This window comes from Hemiscyllium ocellatum, chromosome 31, assembly GCF_020745735.1.
Source record: "Hemiscyllium ocellatum isolate sHemOce1 chromosome 31, sHemOce1.pat.X.cur, whole genome shotgun sequence".
NCBI classification, from domain to species: domain Eukaryota; kingdom Metazoa; phylum Chordata; class Chondrichthyes; order Orectolobiformes; family Hemiscylliidae; genus Hemiscyllium; species Hemiscyllium ocellatum.
Window position 1 is genome coordinate 44671034 of NC_083431.1, and position 12875 is coordinate 44683908.

Sequence of the window (12875 nt, forward strand, 5' to 3'; positions counted from 1 at the left end):
CATTGATGTTAGAGGAATTGAACATTTAGGGTGACGGATTGGGTGCTTTCCCCTGACTGGTATTAAGCTTGAAAATATTACATCAAACCCCTGGCTTATGAACCATAGAGTGGATAAGCTTTGGGGAGTCAGGTGGTCAGTTATTCAGCGTACAATTCCCAGCTGACCAGTTCTTGTCACTGCAAAATTTTGTGAGCTCATCCAGTTTAGTTTCTGGTCTTTCGTAAACTCCAACATGTTGATGGTGCAATGCTGTTAGTATGGCACTTAAGTGGGAAGTTTGAATGTTATCCAGGTTTTGCTGTATATGATTACAGAGTGCTTCAGCTTCTGAGGAGATGCGAATGGAATAGCAATCATGCAATGAGTGTCATTGATGGAGCAGCTGAAGATGACCAGGCCTACGGTATCATCCTGAGGAACTCTTCCAGTGTCCTGCAGCTCCCAACAATTATATCCATCTTTCTTTACACCCAAAAATAATACAAAAGAACTGCAGATATTGGATATCTGAAACAAAAACAGATATTGTTCGAGAAATTCAGCAGGTCTAGCATTATCTGTGGGGAGAAAACAGAGTTGACATTTTAAGTCCGTTGACTAGGAGTCACCGGAATCAAAACATTAACTGCTTTCTCCCCACAATGCTACAGACCTATTCAATTTCTCCAGCAGTTTCTGTTTTTGCACCTTTATGCCCAACTTGACTTCACTCGTTAAAAATTTTATACAGATTCCCACTAACTTCAATTTTGCTTGGGCTCCTTGACATCACATTTGGTTAAATGGTGCGAGAAGATCTCCCCAGTCTTCCAACTGCAGCACAAATCTTTAATATCCATCTGAACAATCAGAACAGTACACCTGATGGATGGGAAAGGCACCGCCTATGAAGCATTGTAACTTCAATTTTTGCTCAGGCCCTGACGCGAGGTTCAAATTCATAACCTTATAACTTTAACCCACTTACATTAGATCCTATCAAAACATAATAAACTTGTTTTGCTGTGCAGCAAATTGGACCACAAGACACATTCCTATCTGGTGTCGAAAGTGTTCCAGTGTTGTTCCATTTGGAATTTAATTTATTTCAGCTGCAGAAATTCTTTCAAGTCAGCACTAACTTATTAGTACATTCCTGAAGTAATAGTTTATAATAGTTGCACAGAAGAAATAATTTCAGACTTAGAACAATGCCATCTGTTATTTTATCGATACTATGTGGACATGCAGCTGCAGTAGGTTAACAGTTTCTCAGTAACAACAGCAATGCTACAAGTGAAATGTCATCACTGCAGGCTAAACATAATTTAAGAGTCCTGAAAAAGGGTGAACATTGCAGCCAGGTTTCTTTTAAGTTGTTTTACCAGCACTTTGTCTTTACACCGGTTTTCACCACGTTAGGCAAAACTTAATAGTGCTTTGGGAATACAGTTTGAAAAAAAAACACTGTCAGCAAACCGTTATAAAAAGGAATCGGAAAATTTACATTCACAAAATTGGTGAAAAAGGGCCTTAGAGAGGAACATGAAACAGCACAGCAAATCCAATATAGGCTAACATTCCAAGATTCTTTACAGATGGTAAAAAACTAAAATGGATTCTAAGAGCAAGCAATTGGAAGAGGTAAAAAAATGTAATTACAGAGATGGACTTTGAAAGCATTTAAAGGGGGAAAAGCAAAAATATTTAAAAAGGGAACTGTAGAGAGCAACCAAAGCTGCTAAAGGCTCTTGCTCCAATGAAGAAATAGAATATAAATAGAAGCTGAGAATCAGAAGGGGCTTACACAGCTGGAGCAAGCTGAAGAGGAAAGGATAAAGATCACCTAGGGTACAGTCTACAGAGGATGACTGAGGATTATAAACATAATGCAATTAAAAAAGCGCAAAGAGATCAGGTTCCTTCTCACAAATCATTAGATAAACTGCAACTAAATCCCTTCTTCCTCTAGATCACCCATATTAGGCTCCAAGACAGAAATACAAAACAATTGCTGAGATAATAATAAAAATTAAAAACTATGGTTATTGTGGAATCCTGTAATGTGGAAGCAGGCCATTTGAGTCCAGACCAACCCGCTGAAGAGCATCCCACGAAGTCTCACCCCTTACCGTATACCTGCAAATCTTTATTTCCCATAGCTAATCGACCTAACTTGCACATCCCTGGACATTGTGGGGCAATTTTAGCGCGGCCAATCCACCTAACCCACACATCTTTGGACTTTGGAAGGAAACTGGAGCACCCAGAGAAAACCCACGCAGACACAGGGAGAATATGCAAACTCCACACGGACAGTCATCTGAGGCTGGAATCAAACCCTCAGTGGGGAGTGAGGCAGCAGTGCTAACCACTGTGCCTAAAGTCCTAAGGAAACTAAAGCAGCATGGATTTAAAGTTGGCTGAGTGACAAGAGAGAGATTAGTGTCGATGAGTTATTCTAAACCTTTCTCAGACACTGTTCTTTCTTCAACTGGAGTATTGTATTCAATTCTGGGCATCATTGTTTATGAATGATGTGGAGCCACTGCAAAGGGTGCAGAAATATTTACAAGAATTGTTCCAAGATGGTGGGAGACTTCAATTAAGGCTGAGAGGAGATTTGTTTGGGGTATTCAGTATCAGACTAGGTCTGGACAGCTTGGAGGAGAAGATGTTCCCATCAGCAGAGTTGAGAATGAAAGGACAATAATTTTAGGTAAATAGCAAAGAACCAACAGTAACTGAAAGAATGATTACATTATATATTGGGTGGAATGCATTGCCTGACAGGATGGTGGAGGCAAGTTCAATTATTGCTTTCTAATGGGAAATTTTATTTTTTTGAAAAGAAAATGTGCAACGCAATGGAGAAAAAAAAGGGGAGTGGTACCAGGCCAGTTACACAGTACGATGTGGCCTCCTTCTATGCTACAAATATTCCATAAAATTAAGTCAAAAGAAATTTTGACAGGATTCAAAACTGACAAGTTGAGATGATAACAGAGGTATTGTATCACTGGTGAGCCAGGATCTAGAGGGCATTAAAAAAAAGACAGGAAAAGAATTTATAAATGTTCACTTTTTGAAGAAAAAAAATGGCTAGTAAAGACATGATACACCCAACTAGGAACAGCTTGCTCATAAAGGTTGGACTACAGCCAACTTCAGGCTTTAAATTCACCCCACTAACCAATATGGTTCACTTCCCTTACAAATGCACAAATAAATGATTCATGGTGCTTTGTGGACCAAATCCATAAAATCTGATAATAACAGCTTTCCAGTTGCCAGAATGTATAGAAGCTGAAAGAAGTTGTGCAGAGGTAAAACATGGAGGGTTACACAGTTATTAATGCCTAAACAAAAAAAAACTGAATTCAAGCTAAGGTTGAGAGTGATTGCCGTTGAGATCAAGCCAACAGATGACAAAATATATCAAGAAACTCTAACAAAACCACAAATGCGAATTTTTTCGTGAGGGTGTTTGTGGGAGAAAGACGACTCTGAACTTACTACAATCATATCTCTAGAAGAAAGGAGGGCTGTGGTTTTTCTGAGGACAATTATTAGTATTTTGTTGCCTGCACAGTGAAACTCCTCATATGAAGGTAGTTGATACCCAAATGCAGTGAGACCTAAACAACATTCTAGTGTGGGCTATTAAGGGTCAAGGGCAGCATAAATTTTACATGTTCCAGATAATGAGAGAATATCACAATCTCCCTTGATGATCAACAGCAATGCCATAGTTGAATGTCTCACTGTCAACATCCTGTCATCAACATCATTCTGTGGTCAGCAGTGACCTGAAACTTAAATTAGCCTAATCATACTGTACTAGTCTAGGTTTTAGTTTTGTATACTGGGTTACAAGAACAGATCAAAAGCTGGAAATCCTGCAGCCAGCCATCACCATCTTACTCCCCAAAATCTGTCCACTATCTTCAAGAAATGATGGAATACTCTCTCCTTGCCTATATAAGTATAGCTCCAATAACAGAAGGAGCTTGACACCATACAAGATGAAGCAACTGACTCGATTGGCACCTGATCAATCACCTTTAATATTCACTGCCTCCACCACTGGAAACAACATACCAGATGGACAAGCCTAATAGTATTATCAATGGACTGTTAATTCAGAGACCCAGGTAATGTTGTGTGGATCTGGGTTAGGCAGATAGTGGAATGTGATTTCAATAAAATTTGGAATTACAATGACTATGAATTGATTATTAATTGTAAGAAAAACCCATCTGGTTCACAGTTGTCCTTTAGGGAAGACGACCGCCATCCTTACCTAGTCTGTTTTACATGTGACTCCAAACCCACAGCAATATGTTTGAATCTTAACTGGCCTTTGGAAAATTAGGGATAGGCAATAAGTGCTGGCCTAACCATGATGCCCCATACCCATGAACAAATATTTAAGATAACTTAACAAAACCCCTTCAAGAAGTGGAGAGCTTCCTTCCAAAGCAATATACCATATTTTCTAACTGGATTTTAATTGTTGCAATTACATTGACTGATGTTGCACGTAAAGACCATGAGGAAGTATCTACACAGCTGACTACAGGCATCCTTCTGCAAGTTAAAAGTTCCAACGGGCAATTACTTGGCATCTGGAGGCCTCCAAAAAGATCCCAGTTTGGTGTTAGAATCAGAGAGACCAGGCCTGGAGGCTCACTGCAGGCTGAGTCTTGATCAAAAAGGTTCTTACAGACACAGCAACCCCAGGAAGGACACTGCTTAAACAGAGAGCAGAAGTTGACTACTAACAAGGACAGTAGAGTGGAATGAGTTTTGGCAAGTCTAAAAGGGGCCAGATATTTAAGCAAGTGCCAGTTATTGAATGGCAACCGAGGCCTTGGGAAGGCACTCAGTCCATCAGGGTAGAATTGAAGTTGTTTTTTCTCAAGTGTTTCCTGAGAAGATGATCTTGATTGCTGTCAACACAGCATGAAGATTTCACCAAAAATCCTTAGGCAGCATCTTCCAAACCACAGCTACCTCCATGTGGATGGACAAGGACAGCAGTTACTTGGGAAAACAATCACCTGCAAGTTCCCCTCCAAGCCACTCACCCCACCCTGACTTGGGAATATAATCACCATTCCTTCACTATCATTGCATGAAAGTTCACCACTACCTTCTCAGTGCAACTTTGTACAGACAATAAATGTTAACCAGCCAGCAACTCCCAAAGTCCACAAGCGAACAAATGAAAAAAGCTCTCTGCTTAATCTCTCACACTAGCCTCCAGAAACCAAAAGAATAGAAAGCAAGGTTAGTACTATTGCTTCGTATACCTGGGTGAAGAGGTGATGACCTTAATCAGCAGTTCCAAAAGAGAACAACCAAGGATTTCACACTATGCCTGTTAAACAATGCATCATGAAAGCCATTTAAATAATCTAATAATCTGGCCTGTTTGTTATTTTCTTTTTATTTACCCCCTTAACTCTGTCAGTCTATTTGTCTTTAGCCCTTGTTCACATAAATGTTTTGGATTTAAAGCATGGACATTAATGAGTTTCCCTGTATTTAATTTTTCCTCTGTTAAAGTTATTGTGTAGGGTGCATTATTGTTTGAGATACAAAACCATTGTCTGGAATTGGTTATGCAAAAAGTCTGGGATTTGTTTAAAAGTCTGATCAGGGAACCACTGTAGTAACTCCGGAGGGTCTTCGACAGTTTAATTTTACTATGTTGCGAATATAAAGGGAGAAAGGCTGATTTGGTTTGGCTGTCTGTCTCCATATCGTAATGCCAACTCCACTCAAGATTAACCATCCCCTCAAAACAATTCCGTTCGCCCAAATCCCAATTAATTACCTTGGACATCATCTCCCCTCTTGACTTAACCTGACTGGATTGCAATCTATTTGTCCTCAACCCCAGACCACACCTATCTAATCACTACCAATTACAGAAATATTACAGAACACCTACAGTGTAGAAGCAGGCCATTTGGCCCATCAAATCCACACCGACCCTTGAAGAACATCCATCAAGACCCACCATCTATCCTATCCCCATTTTCCCATGGCTAATCCACCTAGCCTGCACATCCCTGGACACTATGGACAATTTAGCATATCTAATCCACCTAACCCACACAACTTTGAACTATGGGAGGAAACAGGACACCCAGAGGAAATCCACGCAGACATGGAGAGAACGTGCAAATTCCACAGTCGTCGAGGCTGGAATTGAACCCAGGTCCTTGGTGCTGTAAGGCAGCAATACTAACCACTGAGCCTGATACTCATGGCCAACACTCCCCCACCCCCACCCCCAACCGATTCTCTTCCAAACACTTCAACCTCATCTTGTCTTCATCTACCATCTACCCTCTTATCCATACACATCACTCACCCATATTCATTCACTCGAAATCATTTTAAAAAATTGAGCAAAAGCAAACTAGATTTTGACATTAAACTTTTAAGGTCATTAAGGTCTTAATCATTAAGAAATGATTTCACAATTAAGTAACATTAAATGCTTAAAAGAAATGGAAACATAATTAAAAAGCTAGATAACATCTAAATAATGCTTTGTTATGCTTGTCTTGTGGTTATTTCTATGCTATTTGCTACTGCCACAAAGGGGTGTTCACAACCAGGTCATCTGGTGTTTGGCTGATGATGATTGGTGGCTTTGCCTCCCGAGCACTACATTCAGGCTTAGACAGGAGCCCACAATGGAAGCATCCAGAACAAACCAGATTGAGAAGTCTTCCATCAAATATACAGAAAAGTAAATGGGCACTTTTCAATATGATTATCATTGGATGGATGTATTCCAATATAAAATGAGGTTCTGGATCATTGCCGTTGCTAGTTGATAGGACAACAGCAGCTAACACACAGGGACACCATGACCTGCAGACTCTCCTCCACACACCATCTTGACTTAGAAGGATATCACCAGCACCTTCTCAGCAGCAAACTGGAGATCAAATGCTGGCCATGGCAACAATGTTTACATCCCATGAATGATTAAGAAAACAATTGATTTTAGCAGTAATAGGTTACAAGAAATTGGATGGCAGGGATCAAAAGCAATCCTTCCAGTTTATGTTAAAAACTACTCAGTGTTTAATAATCAAAAATTACAAATAAGACTCATGTGAATTTATTATTGATAGATTAGATGACACAAATAGGTGAAACGAAAGTCTCGTATAAGATTTGACCTTAACGATCTTGGGAACAAAAACGTTATTGTGTGTTGGAACCAATATACAAGCCACTGTTCCTATAATCCACTCAATGCCAGCTACAGCAATCAATGTTTGAGGCCACGCTAAACTCCCATGGAGGAGTTATGCAGGCCAAATACACCATGTGTGAATTTCTAACTGTGACTATGGAACTAGTAAGTTCCACCAATTCCTAAAGAAAATATTTTTTAAAAATAGGATCTTTATAAAATCAGCAGCCTACTTATGTCAACTTGGATTTCCTGGTAGCATGTTCACTTCTGAAATCAGAAAACCTGTGTTTATCCATGCTGTACATCTCTATGACTCTAAGTAAGCAGGAATCGAGTGTGTAATTTAGGCTGACAATTAGGTGCATACTGAAGAAGCCAGTGAGGCAGAGGCTGTCTTTTGATTTAAGATGTTAAACTGAGGTCTTGACTACCCTCTTGAAGAGCAGGGAAATATGCCTGGGATCCTAGACAATATTTATCCTTTGTTTCCAGTAAAATTTCTGTTTGTAGGATTTTATTATAATAAAATGACAAGTTAAGACCACCGATTTGAGGTCTGCACAAGGGTCAATGGACTCAAAACATTAACTTTTTCTCTTCACGGATACTGCCAGAGTTGCTGAGTTTCTCCAGCAACTTCTGTTTTTGTTTGTGGGTTTTGACTGTTGTGTTAGCAACAAACTCGCCTCTGAGCTTACCTTTTCAATCAAGACTCCTACCCACCTTCCAAGGACCCCTTTGCCCGCCTCCAACACAGTCCATCCACCTGGACGCCCCGTGCCAGTACCTGCCCTTGACCTCTATTTCCAACTGCCACCAAGATACCAATTGCCTCAGCCTGTCTACCCCCTCCCCCACTCCAATCCCTCACCCTCATAACGTGCAACTCTCTACTCCCTCTGCTTCAACCCCAACCTCACCATCAAAGTAGAGGATGGGGGGAGGGGGGTGCAGTGGTAGTTTGGCATACTGACCTCTACACTGCTAAAGCCAGATGCCAACTCGAAGACACTCCTCCTACCAGCGCCTTGACCATGATCCCATCCCCCCATCACCAAACCATCATCTCCCAGACCACACACAACCTCATCACCTCTGGAGATCTACCACCCACAGCTTCCAACCTCATAGTCCGGGAACCCCGCACCACCTGATTCTACCTCCTACCCAAGATCCACAAGTCTGACCACCCCAGCCAACCCATTGTCTCAGCCTGCTCCTGCCCCATTGAACTCAGCTCCACCTACTTCGATACTGTCTGATCCCCACTGGTCCAGGAACTCCCCACATACATTTGGGACACCACCCACACCCTCCACCAACTCCAAGACTTCCGTTTCCCCGACTCCCAACGCCTCATCTTCACCATTGATATCCAGTCCCTCTACACCTCCACCCACCATGGCCAGCCTCCAAACCCTCCATTTCTTCCTCTCCCAACGTCCCCGCCCGTACCCTGCCACTTGACACACATTTGTTTGGCTGAACTGGTCCCTCACCCTCAACAAACTTATTCTTCCAATCCTCCCACTTCCTCCAGACGATAGGGGTAGCCACGGGCACCCACATGGGCCCCAGCTATGCCTGTCTCTTTGTCGGCTACATAGAACAGTTCATCTTCCAGAGTTACACCGGCACCACTCCCCACCTCTTCTTCTACTACACTGATGACTGCATTGGCGCCACCTCATGCTCCCGTAAGGAGATTGAACAGTTCATCAACTTCACCAACACATTCCACCCTGACCTTAGGTCCCCCTGGACCATCTCTGACACCTCACCTTCTTTCCTGGGCCTCTCCATCTCCATCAATGGTAACCGACTTAACATTACAAAGCCACCAACTCCCACAGCAATCTGGATTACACCTACCCCAACCCTGCCTCCTGCAAAAATGTCATCCCCTATTCCCAATTCTTCCGTGTCCACTGAGTCTGGTCCCAGTTCCACCACAGAACACACAAATGGCCTCCTTCTTTAAAGACCGCAATTTCCCCTCCCACGTGGTTGAATATGCCCTCCAACACATCTCATCCACATCCTGCAACTCCGCCATTGAACTCCACCCCTCCAACTGCAATAGGGACAGAACCTCCCCAATCCTCACCCTCCAACCCACCAAACTCCATATACATCGCATCATCCTCCACCATTTTCGCCACCTACAAACAGACCCCACCACCAGATATATCTTTCCCTCCCCATCCCTATCCGCTTTCCATAAAGATTGTTCCATCCGTGATTACCTGGTTTGGTCCAAACCCCCAACAGCCCACCCTCCCCTCCTGGCACCTTCCCCTGCCACCGCCATACATGCAAAACCTACGCCCACACCTCCTCCCTAAGGGAACCTTCGACATCCAAAGCTCCACTTGCACTTCCACACGTGGCATTTACTGTATCCGTTGCTCGCGATGTGGTCTCCTCTACACTGGGGAGATTAGCCACCTCCTGGCAGAGCGCTTCAGAGAACACCTCTGGGACACCACGCCAATCAACCCCACCACCCCTGGCTGAATATTTCAACTCCCCCTCCCACTCTGCCAAAGACACGCAGGTCCTGGGCCTCCTCCATCGTCATTCCCTCACCACCCAACATTTGGAAGAACGTCTTTGCTTCCGCCTCGGGATCCTTAAACCCCACGGCATCAGTGGATTTCACCAGTTTCCTCATTTCCCCTCCCCACACCCTACCCCAGTTCCAACCTTCCAGTTCAGCACAGTCCCCATGACCTGTCAATCTTCCTTCCCATCCTATCACCTTCCCCACCACCTTACTGTGCTCTCAGCTACTGTCCCCCAGCCACTCCACCCCCCTCCCATTTATCTCTCCACCCCCGAGACTCCCAGCCTCATTCCTGAGGAAGGGCTTTTGCCTGAAACTTTCCTGCTCCTTGGATACTGCCTGACCTGCTATGCTTTTCCAGCACCACTCTTAATCTTGACTCTAATCTCCAGCATCTGCAGTACCCACTTTTGCCTGTTTGGTAAGAACACCTACAAGCAAAAGGTAATGCAACCAACTATGAAAGTTACTATAAAAATGAACATTCTTGCAATTTAATGCCTCAGCAAAACAGGTCTCAATCATTTAAGCAATGTTCTAACATCTACGAAGGGCCTGTTTCCACACTATAGGGATTCTGTAGGAATTGTTTCGGTCAAATTACTGGTCTTTGTTAATCAAACATATGAAAAACTCTCAAACAACTAGAAATTTAACAAAGTACATCGCAACTCATGTTAAAAAAAATCAAAACTAAAGTTTTGAGCTACAGATTGCATTTCAATTTAAAATGGAAGTCAAAAACCTAAGGCAGCTTTATTTGTTCTCTTCTCATCCACCCAGAGAGAGCCTGTTTGTGTTGTGCTGTGCAAGGCTGAAGGTGCCTTTTGTCTCGTGGTTGAATAGTCAAGCCAAATAAATTCCCTCATGCCAGATTTCAATATTAAGATGAAGGTGTAGAAAGATTCTAAATTTGAACAATGAAAACTGTAGTTTTGACATGACAATTAAGATGTCTGTAGGGACTGTTCGCTGTAGGGAGCATTTAACTTTCTTGACAGCCAGCTTTAAGGTTGCAAACACCTTCAATTTTCTGGTCATGTACAAGCAATTCAATAATTCCCTTGTGGAGGAGGTACTGACAACAAACCTCAACCTATTCAGCTTTGTGAATGCACATCTTTACATTAAGTGTTTGAATCATTCCTTATATCAGTTTAAGTCTAGATCTAAAATCACAAATGCAAATAAGGAATCTTATGTTTGACTTGAGAAAGTATACATTTGTCTTGCTTCATTTCAGACTTAAAATCCCTGAAAAATGAATCTTTACGTACTATTGCAAGTTAATAGATTTCCACAGCACTGCAGAATCGCAGAACGTCAACTTAAGGTCAGAGTGCCAAGAACCCAATTTCTCCAATCTTAGTTGCAACTATGGGAAGATACCAAAGAAAGTGTCTTTTTTTAAATTTCATGAGCTGTAAGTATCAATGACAAAATTAGTATTTGTTGCCCATCCCTAATCACCCTTAAATTGAGTGGCTTGCTATGCCATTTCACAGGGCAGTTCAAAGTAAACCACACTGCTGCGAGTATGGAGTCACACACAGGCCAGATTAAGGTGGCAGATTTTCTTTATCAAAAGCCATTAACAAACCAGATAAATAGGTTTTTGAAATAATCTTGAGTTGTGTTGTGGCACAATCCGCTTTTGAATTATTTAACTGAATTTAAATTCAAACTTCCAATCCTGGGATTGGGATCCATTTCTCTGGGGCAACAGTCAGCGCTTCTGAACCAACAGTCCAGTGATATTACCACTACCTCAATATCTCTCTGAAACAGGGAGGGGGAAAATCTGAAATATATAGCCTAATCACAATGGTGACTATTACCAGGGAATCTAATTGAAATGATTAGTCTCGCAATTAAATATTAACACACCTATTCGTTAGTTTTGATAGTCCAGACAAACTATGGTGCGATGGAAAAGTTTTAATCTTTAATAGGGCTAATGTTTGATTTCCTCATAATTTTGGGAGAAATGAGCTCCAAATACATGCATGTTGCTCGAAAACGGAACCTCGTTTCAGTCAAAACACCTCAGACTTAAATCGAATGCAATTTACTGAAGAAAGGTGGAAATTAAGAAAGATATCTGCACCTTTAAATGAACATTTAGGTCCACAATGAACCACTGACAGCAACACCAAAGGTGAAGCTGAGGACTGGCAAGGATCAGTACGTTTCCGGACAGCAGTGAAGGCAGTACTGAGGGGATCTTGCTGAGTTTTGGGAGCGAGGGGCTGGTCTTACCTGTGTCCTGTCGGAACTGGGTGAGTGTGGGGATATCGATGATGTAGGGGGCCAGCCTCGGCTCGGCCTGGCCCAGGGAGATGCTGTTGATTCCTTTCGCCGCAGCCGCTCCTTGTAAATGCTGGAGGCTGCGCTCGATGTGCTCGCTCACACGGCTGCTGTAGGGCCTCCAGCGGCCCGCCTCGTCTTCCCACTCCCACACGGCGACCAGCGGAGCCAGGCCGGCTCCAGAGCCCGACACAGGGAAGGGGCTGACGGAGAAAGCCGAGCCACTGGCGCCGAGGCCGCCGCCGCCTCCTCCAGCAGCAGCTGCCCCTCCGTTTCCGAAACCCGGAGTTGCCATCCTCGTCCTCCCCGAAGTCAATGTCCGTGTGGGTCCGAGAGTTTAGTATCGGCTGCGAGAACTTTCCGATCCAAAACTCCGCCCTCCCACTGTTTTCCTCGTCTCCAGGGTGTCAACGACCGCACTGCCTTCTGGGAACTGCAGTCCTTTCCGGTCACAATCACCGGAAGTCTAGCTGCTGTTTCGCCCGCTGTGAACTCCAAATCCCATGAGACCGCGCTGCAGTTAGCACCCTCTCTTGACGACTGGTGTCAGGTGCGAGCCAAGAAACGAAACTTGGTCATAAACTTTATCGAAATAATTGTGCAAATCTAACAGCGGAGACTTAATTGCACAGGCCACGTTAAGCGAACTCTGCAGTTATAAAGGTTTCACCAGTAACCACATACAAAAACAAAATGCATAATCAGTTATAAAACAGTGCTGGAGAAATTTGAGAGTCTGGCAGCAACTCCAAGAGTCATACAAAACTCGAAACATTAACTCTCCAGCACTAT

General features: G+C 43.0%; 1 protein-coding gene across 2 annotated transcripts in view; it reads right to left on the bottom strand.

The window, feature by feature from the left end:
* dtx2 (deltex 2, E3 ubiquitin ligase) overlaps window positions 1-12472 on the bottom strand; it is an 84741-nt gene extending 72269 nt beyond the window's left edge. For both annotated transcript variants that reach the window (XM_060848450.1, XM_060848449.1), the window contains exon 1: window positions 12036-12472. In XM_060848450.1, coding sequence (XP_060704433.1) covers window positions 12036-12378 — 343 coding nt within the window. In that variant the 5' untranslated portion in view covers window positions 12379-12472. The remainder of the gene's footprint in view (window positions 1-12035) is intronic.
* Between the last annotated feature and the right edge of the window lie 403 nt (window positions 12473-12875).